The following is a 15,924-nucleotide window of genomic DNA, read 5'->3' on the forward strand; positions in this document are numbered from 1 at the left end:
AGGGAAATAATAACCCCCATTTTCAAGAAGGGGAAAATGGATGACCCAGGGAGTTACAGACCAGTCAGTCTTACCTCTGTGCCCGGCAAAATCTTGGAGCAGATTCTCCTGGAAGGCATGCTAAGGCACATGAAATCAATAAGGTGCGTGGTGACAGCCAGCATGGCTTCACTAAGGGGAAATCCTGCCTGACCAATTTGGTGGCCTTCTATGATGGGGCTACGGAGCTGATGGACAGGGGTAGAGCAGTTGATATCATCTACCTGGACTTGTGCAAAGTGTTCGACACTGTCCCACATGACATCCTTGTCTCTGAATTGGAGAGACATCAATTTGATGGATGGACCACTGGGTGGATAAAGAACTGGCTGGATGGCCGCATGCAAAGAGCTGTGGTCTATGGCTCAGTGTCTGGCTGGAGACCATTAATGAGTGGTGTCCCTCAGGGATCGGTGTTGGGACCGGTCTTGTTTAACATCTTTGTAGCTGACATGGACAGTGGGATTGAGTGCACCCTCAGCAAGTTTGCCTATGACACCAAGCTGTGTGGTTCGGTTGATACGCTGGAGGGAAGGAATGCCATCCAGAGGGACCTGGACACTCTTGTGAGGTGGGCTGATGCCAACCTTATGAAGTTTAACCATGCCCAGTGCAAGGTCCTGCACCTGGGTCGGAGCAATCCCAGGCACAGCTACAGGTTGGGCAGAGAAGAGATTCAGAGCAGCCCTGTGGAGAAGGACTTGTGGGTGTTCGTTGATGAGAAAATGAACATGAGCCGGCTTCAGTGTGTGCTTGCAGCCCAGAAAGCCAACCGTATCCTCGGCTGCATCAAAAGGAGTGTGACCAGCAGGTCGAAGGAGGTCATCCTACCCCTCTGCTCTCATGAGACCTCACTTGGAGTATTGTGTGCAGTTCTGGTGTCCTCAACATAAAAAGGACATGGAACTGTTGGAACAAGTCCAGAGAAGGGCCACGAGGATGATCAGGGGGCTGGAGCACCTCCTGTATGAAGACAGGCTGAGAAAGTTGGGGCTGTTCAGCCTGGAGAAGAGAAGGCTGCCTGGAGACCTCATAGCAGCCTTCCAGTATCTGAAGGTGGCTTACAAGGATGCTGGGGAGGGACTTTTCATTAGGGACTGTAGTGATAGGACAAGGGGTAATGGGTTAAAACTTAAACAGGGGAAGTTTAGATTGTATATAAGGACGAAGTTCTTTCCTGTGAGGGTGGTGAGGCACTGGAATTGGTTGCTCAAGGAACTTGTGAATGCTCCATCCGTGGTGGTGTTCAAAGCCAGGTTGGACAGAGCCTTGGGTGAGATGGTTTAGTGTGAGGTGTCCCTGCCCATGGCAGGGGGGCTGGAACTTGATTATCTTGATGTCCTTTCCAACCCTATTTTATGATTCTGTAATGTTTGAGAAGTTTATCTCACTTTCTCTGAGAAGTTTCTGTAGATATGTAGATTTTTGTGTCTGATGCAGACAATCATGACTATTAAAACTGTTCTTCCATAGAAAAATACATAATAGGGAACAAGACAACACAAGGACATCACGTGAGTAGTGGAAGAGGGAGTTTGCCACTGGAATTAAAAAAAATAAAATCACAACTGTGAAATAAAATTGAGTAGAAAATGTCACAAGCATGAAGGAAACAGTCTTAACTTCAGCCACTTAAACACAGAGGTTGAAGTGAAAAAATACCTGTATAGAACATATTATTAGCTGGCCGTTAAATGTGCTGAGGAAGAATCTTGTGACCCACTTGACAGACCTCCCTGGGATAGCAGTCTCCCTTTCCCTCTGCTATGGCCTTGTCCCTTACTTGTTTTCTGTCTTTCTCTAAGCTGAAAAGAGACAGTCTATGCTATGCCTTATCAGCATTTTAGTGTGCCAGGGAAATGTTTAACAATACAGATCTGCTTATCTCTCCCTTGGTAGAGGGAAAGTGTCAATGTTTTAATTCCCTCTCTTTTTCTAGCAACCAATTACTATAAAACTTGTAGGAACTTATTTTACAGTTTCTGTTCTTTTTAAAATTTGCTTGGAATTAGTTCAACAAATTTGGAACACTGTGAAACAATTTTAACTTACTCTTGAAATGTGTCTTGCATGCATTTGTCTTTTTTACTTATTCGTCAGTGGTGTAATAATACAGATGTTAGCATTTTGCTACCTGCCTTGCTAATTTACTTTAGGATATAAAAAAAGAGTAAGCATAAAAAAAGAAATGCTGTGTATATCCCAGAAGAACTATTATGTGCTAATAACACAGCATCTTACATAGAGCTCAGCAGGGATGAAGAAAAGCCCTCACAACAGAAACGCAAAATCTCATTTTCACAAACAGGAGATGGGGATAAGAATAACGTAATTCCTATCATTTCCTATAAAATCAAATACAGTCTTCACACTGAGCATAGTAATATTGTTTATACGATAAACAATGTTACTGCTCTTCCTAAAAAGCAAAGAAATATGATGCATGATCCCAAGGTAATGCCAAAGACAGTGATAATGACAGCAACAGTTAAGTTTACTTGCTGCTAGTAAATTATTCACTTACATGGGCAAGTACACAAGAGTCAGCAAGGAAAATTCCAACTAGACCTCAGCCTCAGGGAAAAAAGTCTGCAATGAGTATTGCCAAAGGCTGAGACAGGTTGTCCAGAGGGGCTGTAGAATTGTCATCCTTGGATATATACAGACTGTATTTGGATAAAGCCCTAAGAAATCTGATTTACTTTAATGTTAGACCTGCTTTGGGAAGGAGCATTGGACCAGATGGTGTCCAAATGTCTCTCTGACCCAATCACTATATGGTTCTAGCCCAGATACTGTTCTAGTGTATAGGGAATTTAACAGTGGAATTCAAAGATTATATTTGGTCTGTTTTTCATACCTGAATAAATATGCAGTAATTTCAGGTAAGTTGACAGCAATTTGAGGGAGTTGATCCTCCTCTCTGTTCAGCATGGATGAGGTCACATCTGGAGTGGTGTGTCCAGTTGTGGACTCTCCTGTAGGAGAAAGAAAGTCCAGCACAGGGCTGCAGAGAAGATTAAGGGGCTAGAGCATTGTTCATATGAGAAGAGACTGAGAGTGTGGGGACTGCTCAGCTGGAGAAAAGAAGGCTCAGAGGAATCTTAACCAGCATGTAAATTGTTGATGGGAGAGAATGAAGGTGAAGTCAGACTGATCTTAGTAGTGCCCACTGACAGGACAAGGGGTAATGGCTGTGAACTGAAACACATGAAATCCCACATGATCACAAGAAAACTTTTTTTTTTGTTATGAAGATGATCAAAACTGGAACGGGTTGTCCTGAGAAGTGGTACAGTCCCCATCTGTTGATATATGCTAAACTCAGCTTGGACACAGTCCTGGACAACCTGCTCTAGCTGACCCTGCTTGAACAGAGGGTCTCCAGAGGTTTAGATGGTCTCCAGGGGTCTCTTCCAACCTAAGCAATTCTGTGAAGTTTTCAAGATTTTAGAAGTCACAAAATGGCATCTCCATCAGATGTCTAGATACTCAGTATTCAGTAAAGGTGAATGCTGTGGCTTCCCACTAAATATCATCCAGATTGCCTCACAATGCCTATTAAGAAAACTAGTGATTGTTTTGTTTGTTGGTTTGTTTCAATGACTGGTTTCTTGGTTCGGTGGTTTTGTTGTTGATTTGTTTTTTTTCCCCATTATTTTCCCAGTCCATATGTGTCCTAGTAATTTTTCCATCTACAAAATACAAGTAACTCTTTGGAGGACTGGAGGGTAGTTGGAGACTTGCCTATGAACAGACTCTGGTGTAGTTCTCTAGGGATGTAAGGTTCTACTCATGTGGAGCTACTTGCAGAATTAGAATTACGTATTTCAGATGTTACTGAGAACTTGGCTGTATTGATCAATGGTTATCTCTCTGGAATTTACTTGAGAACTGACATAAAACGTTGGTACTTTTCAAAAATGTTGGAGTTGCATTAATGAGTAAAATTAGTGAAATGCCTGGAGTTGAGAAGTTCTTATGTGTTTTGGCTGTTCCTTTAAAAAGAATCATTTTATTCCTATTAAATGTAAATAATTACCCTGTTTCACATTAGGATGATCCAGTAGTTCTTGGGGGATTGCAAGAAACTACTCCTTTTCTTTGATAATGCTTAGGAAGCAGTCTTTAGTTGCTATGTGTTAGGTGAGCACATGTATGTACAAAAGGACTTAGTTTTTTGAAAAAGTAAGTACTGTGTAAGTAAGGACACAGAGAACTGCTGAGTACAAGTCAGCCTGTAGGAAAGTCAGAAGTTTAAGAAACACGGAGAAGTGGGAGCAGCTGTATTTTCATCACTGAGTCAAGGCAAGGGCCTTCATAATATGAAAATGACTGCCTTGTTTGATTCAAACACTATTTCTCTGTACCTTTTAACTGCTGCAAGTAGATCAAAATGATCACATCACTTATACAGTCCTATATTAAAAAAACCCCGAACAACACTATTGTATGCTAGGAGTTAACTACCTCTGAAATAATTCATAAGTGTCTATTAACATAGTATACTTCCTCATGATATAAAGTTAGGAGCAAGTATTTTATTTAAGAAAATTTATTACACTATTTTCCTCCAATAATGAATTGAGAGCTTCTGTACAGCTTCTTGTTTGTTCTCTGTGTTGTGTTCTTGAAAGGTGCCAAATGCCTTAACTTTCATCATGTTCAGTGAGAGTGAAGGGCACTCAGCATCTTATAAATACAGCTTGATGCCAGCAGGACTAAGCTCTTACACTGTGAAGAGATGAGGCATGAATTTGTCATGTACCCTTGTCACTTACCTGGCATGGGACTAGTAGGCCTTAAAAGAAGGACTTCAGTATGGCTTGTGGAAATCTGCACCAGTGGTGTATGTCTGAAGTGTCACAACTGCTGTGCAGTTATTACTGTATGGACTACACAGCATAATAAATTGTAACTCTGCGTTTTTAATGTGCTTGAATAGAACATTGTGTTACTGTGTAAACATGAGCTAGCTGATAAATTTGTTTAGAGATCTTTTTTTTCCCCAGTATGGACACTGGATAAACTCTGCTTTGAAATCTCACTTAGCACACAGTTTATTTTTAAAACAAATCTTACCACACGCAGTCATTCTGAAACATCCAGGAGAGCATCGGCAGTTGCTTGTTTTAAATAATAATGCTGTATCATGCTTGGTCTACATTCAAGCGGAGCTGCTCTCATGCTCCTTCTGAAAAACATCAACTTCTGCTAAACTGACAGAATATGACTGCTAATTAAAATATGCCCAAGAGAGATACGTATAGTCTATGCTGTCTAGTTTCTATGTTAGAGTTTAGTGTTCTCTAACCTTTGAGTCAGCAGTGTGTGCTTTATAATATAATAATGCAAACAATGGTTAACAACAGCAGACCAAAACCATCAAAACGCAAGTTTTTGTCGAACTGTATCACATGCGACTTTGAAAGAGCTTTATAAACTTCTGTTCCTGTTGTGGAGAAATAATCTCATCCAAGTGGAACATTCTGTCAGGTAAAATTATGCATGTTCTGTTGAGTTACTCCGTGTCAGGTTTATCACGCATTCACCACTGCACAGTATCTTTGTCAGTTTGTAAGGCACCTGACTCAGCCCTGCAGTTGACCTGATGTAACTGGAGATCTATTGGAGGGTAAATATGCCAGAAGTAGGAATGGATGCAGGAGCAGGCCTAAGTTACTTCTGTTGTTGCAGCACATACCCGAGGATGAAAGGGAGACTGTACTGGAGGGCTAAGGCAAAATGGGTATTTATTTCAAATGCAGAATGGAAAAGCAGACCTAACACAGTCACAGGTAATGTGAGGGTATTGCAGCCAATACAGAAAATGCCTCCTTATATTTTTATTATTAAAAGGAGTGTAGAAGAAATTTTCTAGAAATAGTGCCATTGAAAACTATCATTAAGGCAGCTTTAGTTTTATGGATAATTTCCTGGTAATATGGTGCATTTCTGATAACAGGGGAGCAAGAAGCAGATGCGCTGAACCACGGAGGCAGCATTCACTCGTGCTTCATGACTGGCTAGGCGGTCCCGGCTGGAGGGAAGCACATGTGTAACGTGTGTAACTGTTTACAGGATTTGGGCCTAACTTAGCCCAGGGGGTTGGTATTTCCTCTGGAGGGATGGAAATGGGTGTAAGTTTCACCCTTTAGGGGCAGGAGCTGAAGTTGTCTTCAAGAGGTGATGTGTGGCCGGGCGCGGGCTGCGGGGCGGCCGCTCCGCCGCTTTACCTATGACCGGCAGCAGCTCCGCTCCCGCTTCTGCCTGCTCTCCCCTCGCACCCAACGCCTCCGCCCGCCCAGGTGCCGCTGAGGGGCTGCCGGTGGCTCCCGCCCCGGAGCGGCGCTGCGGGCCGTGGCGCAGCAGGGCTCGGCCGGGGAGCAGCGCCTGCGCGCCCGTCCCGCCCTGGGACCGGCCGCGGCAGCCTAGCGGGGAGGGCAGGAGGGAGGGCTCGGAGGGGGCGGGAGGCGCACGCCGTTTCTCTTTCCCTTTCGCTGGGCGGCCGCGGGGCGCCAGGTACTGGGGGGGGGACGGGACGGGAGGCGCCGCAGGTACGGGGAGCGGGGGACAGGAGCCGGGGGAGAGCCCGGCCGCCGCCCTCTGCTGCCGGCGGGCTCTCGCGGCGCTGGGGCGGGGTGTGGGGGGTGAGGGCCCCGCCCCGCCGGGGCCCTCCGAGGCCTGCGGAGCTCGGAGCCGGTCGGCGGGGCGCGGCGGAGCTGGCCCGCGGCCCCTGCACCTGTCAGCGAGGCTGCTTGTCCCGCCGCCGGCCGGAGCCTGCCGCGGGCAGGGCGCTGCCGGGAGTTCGGCTGCCGGGCGCCCCGCTGCTGTTATGTAAATAACAGCCGGGCTGCGTGCCCCTGCCAAGTTCACGGTGACTCGTGTCCTCTGGGGCATCGTCGCTGTGCTGCCGGGTTCACGCACCTCTGTATTTCCATGTGTGTTACAGGTAGGAAGATGACTCGCCTGGCACAGGAGCAGGAGATATGAGCCATGGCCCTGTGAGACGTCCAGAATTAAGAGCAAATGCCTGGAGAAGTCCAGTTGCACAGAGCAGCGCCACAGCTCTTGTGAACCGTGGGCATCATCATCTCTCAGACTTGCTCCTCTGGTCCCGAGCACTCTGCCAGCATTTCCTACTCCACGAATGGCTACTCAGAGGAAGCACTTGGTGAAAGATTTCAATCCTCATATCACCTGCTATATCTGTAAAGGCTATCTCATCAAGCCAACTACAGTAACCGAGTGCCTCCATACCTGTAAGTAGTACTTTGCAAAACATTCCCTCCTTCATAAGCGATGATTCCTTGAAGCATTTAATATGCCCTCCATGCCAGTTTTTGTTTCCTTCTGCAGTGTTGCATGAAATACCATGTACTTTCTAATGGGGTTTCCAGATCATCCTTTCCAGATGCTAATCTGCCATCTGGGTCATCTTGAGGGTATGTCAACTCTGCTTAACGCCTTGCAGAGTAAAAACACCCCTTTTCTTTCCCCCAAGCTAGTGGTGATTATGGTGGCTCTAGAAGGAAATATGTATCGCTGTGGCCTGGCTGATCCCAAGTAAGATCATTAGGTTGGGTGTGATATTTTGATAATGTAACTAGGCTTTTGAAACTAGAGCTATGTATCTGTTGGCAGTGTGCATGATGGATACACCAGTTCAGTCAGTACTGGCTCACATATCTCTGTAGTGTGTTCATGGCACAATGCATAGAAATACTTGAAAGTTGGCAAAATGTTTATTTAAGGAGTAGGTCTCTTTGAATGAAACTGACTTGGGAAAAAATAGGTTGTCTTATGTTCCTCATACTTATAAAACATTGGTGTGTATGAAATATTAAACATATGAATACCCTATCACAGTCTTACGCAAGCTAAATTATTTTACTATTTTTTTTTAACATTCATTATTGAATAGAAGATAGTTTGCTTGGACCTCTTGAGAATTTGTCATCTTTCCAAATAAAATTTAAATTATTCTAAAAGAAGAATAAGGGGAGCTATATGTTTTTCTGGTAGCTTTCCCATTTTTAAGCCTTTAATAAATACCAATTGAAAGCCTTGTGTTAGCATTTCCTGTTGGTTCTGTGCAGTGTTGTTCTTGCAGTTGTTACTGTCTTCACTGTTAAATTTTTACATTATGGTGTTCTGTTCCTAGTATGTCAAGCACTAGAAAATTAAAACAATTGAAGCCATTGTGCAGCAGGAAAATGACATGGGTGCCATCCTGAAAACATGGTGGGATGACTTGCACAACTGGGGTGCTGCAATGGATGGCTATAAACTCTTCAGAAAAGATAGGGAAGGAGAGGTGGGGAAGCCTGTGTGTTAGGGAGCATTTTGATTGTCGAGAGCTTAATGATGGTGACAATAGGGTTGAGTGTTTAGGGGTAAGAATCAGGGGGAAGTCCAACAAGGCAGATATCATGGTGAGAGCCTGTTATAGGTCACCCAACCTGGATGCAGAGGCAGATGAAATAATGCAGTTGGGAGAAGTCTCACAATAGCTGTCTCTTGGTCTCATGAGGGACTTCAGCTTTGCAGGTGTCTGTTGGAAATGCAGTACAGCAGAGAGTACACAGTCTAGGAGATTCCTGAAGGGTGTGGAAGATAACTTCCTGAACCAGCTGGTGCGTGAGCCAACTAGGGAAGGCACCCACTGGACCTCTTGTTTGTGAACAGAAAAAAGACTTGTGGGTGATGTAATGGTTGGAGGTCATCTTGGGCATAGCAATCACGATAGAGTTTTTGATTCTTAGAATGGCAAGGTAGCACAACTGCTACCTTTGACTTCCAACAGGTGGACTTTGGCCTGTTTGGGAGCCTGGTTGACAGAGTCCTTTGGGAAGCAGACCTGAAGGGGAAAGGAGTTTGGGAAGGACTTCCTGGACATTCTTCAAGAAGGAAATCTTAAAGACACAGGAGAAGGCTGTCCCCATGTGCCATAAGTCAGACTGGTGGGGAAGAAGACTGGCCTGGCTGAACAGAGAGCTTTGGCTAGAACTCAGGAAAAAAAAGGAGAGTTTATGACCTTTGGAAGAAGGGGCAGGCAAGTCAGGACAACAATGAGGATGTTGTGAGGTTATTCAGGTTGAAAATTAGAAGGCCCCAAACCCAACTAGAATTTAATTTGGCTACTTCTGTAAAAGACAAAAAAATGTATCTATAAATACCTTGGCAACAAAAGCAGGGCTAAGGACAATCTCCATTCTTTATTTGCTGCAGTGGGAAACATGCAACAGAGGATGAGGAAGAGGCTGAGGTGCTTAATGCCTTCTTTGCCTCAGTCTTTAACAGTAAGTCCAGTTGTTCTCCAGGTAGCTAGCCCCTGAGCTGGAAGACAGGAATGGGGAGCAGAATGAAACCTCCATAATCCAAGGGGAAAAGGTAAGTGACCTGCTACACCTTTTAGACACACACATGTCCATGAGGCTGGATCATATCCACCCAAGGGTACTGAGGGAGCTGGTGGAAGTGCTTACCATGCCATTTTCATTTATTAGCAGTCTTGGCTAACTGGGGAGGTCCCAGGTGACTGAAGTTAGCAAATGTGATGCGTATCTACAAGAACAGTTGAAAGGAGGATCTGGAGAGCTGCAGGCCTGCCAGTCTGACCTCGGTGCCAGGGAAGGTTGTGGGGCAGATCATCTTGAGTGCCATCACATGGCACATATAGGACAACCAGGTGATCAGGCCCAGTCAACATGGGTTTATGAAAGGCAGGTCCTGCCCGACCAACCTGATCTTCTTCTGGGACTAGGTGACCTCCTTAGTGGATGAGGGAAAGGCTGTGCATGTTTTCTACCTAGATTTTAGTAAAGTCTTTGGCAACATTTCCCACAGCATTCTCTTGGAGAAAGTGTTTGCTCATGGCTTGGATGGGTGTACTCTTCACTGGGTAAAAAACTAACTGGATGGCCAAGTCCAAAGAATGGTAGACCTACATCCAATTGGTTCCCGGTCTCAAGTGATGTTCCCCAGGGCTCTGTATTGAGACCAGTTCTGCTTAGTATCTTTATCAGTGATCTGGATGAGGGCATCAAGTGCACCCTCAGAAAGTTAGCACATGACACCAAGTTGAGCCAAGAGTGTTGTTCTGCTGGAAGGTAAGAAAGTTCTACAGAGGGATCTGGAGGGGCTGGATCAATGGTCTGAGGCTAATTCTGTGTGGGCTCAGTGCCAGGTCCTGCCAGGTGCTGGTTGTCAGCCAGCTGAACATGAGCCAGCAGTGTGCCCAGGTGGCCAAGAAGGCCAACAGCATCCTGACCCATATCAGAAATAATATAGCTAAGTATTACTATGTGTTTCATGGTATTATTCTTCTTTTTTTTGAGTTACTTGGTAAAAGAATTTAAGTTCTGGAGGGGAGAAGTTAAGCAAAGTGTCTTTATAAGAACTTGAAATAAAACAGGAAGGAGAGAGGTATATTACCTATTATTGAATTATCTTTCCCTTTAAAGAAAATGGAAAAATTCCAGCACTTGCTATTTTTTTTTTTTATGGTTATAGTTAATGAACAGTAGTAACTTTTAAAAGGTTGGGGTGAGAGGAAAACAGTTGCATTAGAAATTAGCTCAGGCTTAGTAAAAAGTAGGTTTTGTTATGGTATCTTTCTGTTTAGATAATTTATGTGTGTATTTACTTTTGCTGCCATTATAAAACAGTGTCAGGAGGAGCTTTTTTTTTTTTTTTTGTCAGCAGCATCTGTTTCTTTTGTTCACTTGTAGATCGTGAGCTCTTCACTGAAACAGCTCTGCTACTGCCTACTCCCCAGATTGGCACACATGAATTTTACAGAGCTGCCATATAGTTGCACAGGTCTCCTCACAGAAAAGATGCCACGTTTTGGTCATTAAGTAGACCTGCAGGAAAGGAGGTGAAGTTTCTTTAAAGCAAAGTTAAGTTGCCAAAATACAAAGCTTACAAAGATGGAAAGGAAAATGAAAAACTTAAAAGTGGTGATATGGAAGTCTTACGTTTGTAGAGTAAAAGGTGATCTGTATGTGGCAGTATTGAGGAAGATACTCTGATAAATTACTTTACACTTTGGCTTGTAGAAAATATTTAAGCTTTTTTGGTTGGTTGGAGGTTTTTTTTGGTTGGTTGGTTGGGTTTTTTTTTATGTACAGGTATGGTCCTTCAATCATATCCAAATAGTTACCACAAAGTGCAATGATTTTAACAGTCCTTTAGTATTTGTCTTGTACTGCTAATTGCGGTAATTCAAAACAGTGTTGCACAGATGATCAAAATCTGCAGATATTAACAGTTTAAGAAGCAGCATGAATTCATTCGATATTATGAGTACAACGTATTTCTCTTGATGAGAAGAAAAGCCTTGAAGTATTGACCTAGATGTTCTCCAGCAGTTGTACAGGAACTAATATGATCAGTAGTAACTAAACCAGTATTAATTCCCATAATCTGTTTTGCTGAAAAATGTTAAGTAGCAAAGTTCTGCTCTGAGGAATATGTTTCTTTTTAATAAGAGATGTTTCTGTTGGGTTTTTTGGAAATGTTGGACAGACAAGTCCACCATTTATTTACTGGGGAGAATAAGCACAACCTGGGAATCACCATTACAAATTTTCCTGTCTCTGTTGGGAAGGAAATGCTTGTATTACAGCAAAATAATTAATTATTCTGCAAATTCAGCAATTTGTTTCTTGTTTGCTATTTGCAACAGAATGGCTTTGTCTTAAGGCCCACCCAAGACCTTTCTTCCTAGTCTGTTAAACAGCTGTCAAGGATGTTCAAGAACTACTGGTTAAAGCAGGCTAGATGTGAGCTAAAGGGTATGTCCCATCCTGTCTCCTGAGTCACTCCATTGTTTAGTGCAGTGTGGCTTACTTGGAAAATAAACTTTCCTCAGGAATGTTCTTTAGTGTCCTAAAAAATATCAGACTGTTTACACAGTCTTAGAAGTGTTGGTTGGAAGGGACATCTGGAGGTTGTCTAGGCCAGCTTCATGCATGAGTCAGGTTAGTTGCCAAAACTACACAACACTGTGCCAGGTAAAGCCATGGCTCTGTTTAGCTGAGTTGTCAGTTTCTAAGTGTGGAGACCTTGCAGCCTCTCTCAGCAGCCATTTCCAGTGCTACACTATTTACACAGTGGAGAAGTTCTGAATGTCCTACCAAACAACTTGTCACCATTGCTCCTTGTGGTACTATTTGCCACTACCAAGGAAAGCTGGGCTCTGTCACTCCTGTGACTGCTGTTCAAGTGGTATAGGTTGTGGTTAGTTTACCTACTAGCCTCAACCATGGTTTGCTTTTGGTAAATTGATCTTGCCTATTCCTGATTACATTTTTGTCTCTTGTGATTGGAAATTGATTCCAAGGGACATCATGTGATCGGTCATCTTTTCAGGGAGCTAGGGGAGACTGTTTAGCTATAGTTACCTGGTCATCCTTCCCATCTTTCTTAAAGGTGTGCATAACACACTACCCTTTTCCAGTCATCAGACACCTCCCATGATCACCATAATTATCATGATAAACTTTCAGCTTAGTGAATCCTACCTGGCTTATAGTATGAATACATCCACCTTCGTATATAATCTATTCCTAAGTTTTTCCCCTCATTCATTACCAGACCCATGTTTTGTCGGAACTTCCTGTCACTGAAAGGCAAGCTGCCGTCTGCAGCTGTATTCATCACCAGTTTTTCCCTGTTTATGAACAGCAGATCAAGTGTTGCATTACTCCTAGTTAGTTTCTCTAGTATTTGCTTAAGAAATCATCAAATGATGCAGTCTAGGAACTTTGAGAAATGTCATTCCATGCAGGAAAATGACCAGAGCTGTAATCTTCAATATCAAACCAATAATCAAACAAGCATAGAATTTTTTCAGTTTTTTGCTAAAAAAACTTATGCTCTCACCAAAAGTTCTCAAAAGAACTATACTGCAGCAAAACTTCCCACCCTCAGACAGGCAAACTGATCTGCTTTCATACTCCTCCGCCTTCAGGAGCTTCAGTCAATGGCATGTCACCGATCTTAAAGGTTAGCAGATATGTCTCATTCTGAAATCGAAGATTTCAACTCAGAAAGTGTTTTTTGACCACCATGTAGTGAAATTATCTCTCCTTTTTAACAGAAGGGAATCCAGTCTGACTTTCTCTGGTAATTGTAATTAACAGAGGAGTGAGTAGTCTCACATGTATATTTTCTGAAAAGGGTGGTTAAGTATATTAAAAGTTTTCTGTCCTGTTTTGATGCAGACTCTTTCCCTAAAATAAAGTGCTTTTAAGCAGGTTTAAAGTAGCTAATTAAATACTTCATTAAACATAGCAAATACGTGTGCCATCACTGAGACGAATTTGATGTTCCAGTACCTGTGCGTATCCTGTGCCCCTCCTTTGCTCACTGGATTAAAGAGTGACTTTGAGAGACGGGATCCTTGAAAGAACTCAAAGGATGAATTCTAACAAAGAATTTGTGCCACAGTTAACTAATTAAACTTTCTCATGTAAAATATTTCGTTTTAAAAATCCAATACTAATTTTTATGAATGGAATATAATATGAAGTTTTTCTCGTTGAACAATATGTGTGCAGGTAGACATAAGATAGGTATTTTTTTTGTTTGCACAAGATAACAGCACAGCTGATTAAAAAGGTCTAAAAGATTGTGTGAGCCAGGTATCTATGTACTGGCAAAAGCAGTATTGTGAACTATGCTATGGTTGCCAGCCAGTTAGCATGTCATGCAAGTACTCTTATCAGCTGTAGTAAAGGACCTTTTATGTGAGTTTAACTTTTATTGTGACTCATCTAAAGTGTCATAGTACAACCATGAAATCCAGGTCCTTATTTCACTGGCATGTGTAGCACATACCTCAAAATTCTGCAAAGTGTGCACATTTTGGTTCTTTTGTCTATTTGCTACCACAATATGACCTACTGTAAAGTAAGTGAAACCATGTCATTTTGTTAACCTGCACCAGAAGTGTTAAAGAGTTTTTGTTAGCGTTTCTGTTTGTTTGTTTGGGTTTTGTTTGGTTTATTTTGTTGTTTGTTTGGGGTTTGGATTGTTTTGTTGTTGTTGTTGGGGGCTTTTTCCCCCTTAGATGGTGAATTAAATGTATCTGTAGTTAAATTGTATTTAAAGACTCCCTTTTTCCCTACCCTTTTCACCCAATACTTGGACCTCATCCCATTCTCTGAAACTTCAGTCGTAAGGCTTTGAAAAATGTTCAGTGTTTTATATTGAGAATGACAGAGGATGATTATACCTATCATATCTGAAAATACTGATTGATGATCATACTCCTACTAGGAGTATTATGTATCAGTTCATTATTCTTGAGTGCTAGAATTTATGTATATTTTTTACTTTCACATTGCTATCGGTAAATCACATTTAGTTTTGACAGGCAAATCCTCATAGCACCATAGCTTTACATGAGAAAAAGCAAAAGTTGTTTTAGATTGCTGCAGTACTGATTTAACAGTTTTAGGTTTTTTTTTCACTATATAAGATGATCTCATCTTTTGAGCTGGCTGCACGAAGACTTGTTACCTATCTGTAAATTTGCTGGGTAGGGAATATATCCATGTAGGACTGGCTGAGGATCCTAGCTTCGTTACAATGTTTTGTCTGTATATGTTCTACTTAAAGACCTCTCTTAACTAGAGATTAAGCTTTTCATTAATTATTAGTCACTTTCTTGAACCATGCATGGCTTCCAAGGGTGCCATCTTCTCTCAAGAAAAGTTATAAGGAGATCATGTAAATGTATTCAGACTGAAGAATTCAGTTTATTTCCATAGATTGGTTTATATTAGAAATATTAATTAGAAATGTTAGAAATATTAGTTAGAAATATTTCTTCAAGTAACATTACCGTGGATTTTAGCAGGCTTTATGTTTGGCAGCATTTAGTATTTGGGAGGTTTTGGGGAGTCAGTCCTCTGACTTCAAATAAGTATGTCAGTTATCTGTCCTGTGGCACAGAGTTCTTCTGAATAGTAACAAATTTCATACAGTAAATTAAAGCCATAGTTCAGGTAGATCCTATTTGTCTTTACTTTGAAAAACAAAAAGCCTAGCAAAGCCAAATTTAAAATACCTTACCATTCAGCTCAGTCCTTTTCAAAGCAGTCAGATCAGTGTCATCTCATTGTCACAGTCTACGAGAACTTCTCTTATGTGTATGGAACAGAGATCCCAAGAGCAAGTAAAGGGAATTAAATTCTCTTCAAAGAATTTTAGGCATAGCTTCCTTAAAACACAGGGAGGTCCTTTTGGAAGGAGGCTAGTATTGATTGCTTACAGAAAGGAACCTCTCTGGTAATCCTTTTGAAAAAATTTTGTGTGAATCATCTCAGAGTCTCCATTGCTAAAAATTTCCCAACTAAGATCAGTAGTTAGGCCTATCAGTTCCCAAATTAATATTGACCAATGCCAATTGCATTTATGCCATTTTTCCATTTCTTTTCTTTTTATAATTCTATTAAAATTGGTGTCAGATTAGAAAGACTGACCTAATAAAGATGCCGCTGTTTATACCAGACAAGATGTTTACAACAACAGAAAAAAAAATTAAAGACCAACTCCTTCCTTTATTATAGGAGTTAGCAGAAGAGGAACTTTATCTCCCTTGCAGCTCTCCATTGAAAAAGAGTTATCCCTAAGCACAGTTTCTATGAAGTCAAGTCAGAAAAGGTGTAGAGTATACCAAATCCTTTTGTTACTAACGTCAGTGACTTTCAGATGAATTTCCATGTGGCCATTATTCACAACTGTATTAGACTTCACAATTTCATCATCATACTAGCTTCCCAGACCTTTTCCCTTATGGTCTTTAAACTGAGATTCTCCAACTAATGGTATTTCTGAGATAGCAGATGATTCTTAACCTTGTGGTTCTCA

At 42.1% G+C, this 15,924-nt stretch overlaps 1 protein-coding gene across 4 annotated transcripts in view; it reads left to right on the plus strand.

Annotated features, from left to right (window-relative positions):
• The first annotated feature begins 6,548 nt into the window (after nt 1-6,548).
• The window catches only part of PCGF5 (polycomb group ring finger 5), a 39,037-nt gene continuing 29,661 nt past the window's right edge, over nt 6,549-15,924 (plus strand). The window contains exons 1-2 of one of the 4 annotated variants that reach the window (XM_062606711.1): nt 6,549-6,596; nt 6,992-7,301. In XM_062606711.1, the coding sequence (XP_062462695.1) occupies nt 7,190-7,301 (112 nt within the window). In that variant the 5' untranslated portion in view covers nt 6,549-6,596; nt 6,992-7,189. The other 3 variants (XM_062606710.1, XM_062606709.1, XM_062606712.1) reach the window with 3 other exon arrangements.

This window comes from Pezoporus occidentalis, unplaced genomic scaffold, assembly GCF_034315485.1.
Source record: "Pezoporus occidentalis ecotype Australia unplaced genomic scaffold, CSIRO_AGI_Poc_V1 ctg98, whole genome shotgun sequence".
NCBI classification, from domain to species: Eukaryota; Metazoa; Chordata; class Aves; order Psittaciformes; family Psittacidae; genus Pezoporus; species Pezoporus occidentalis.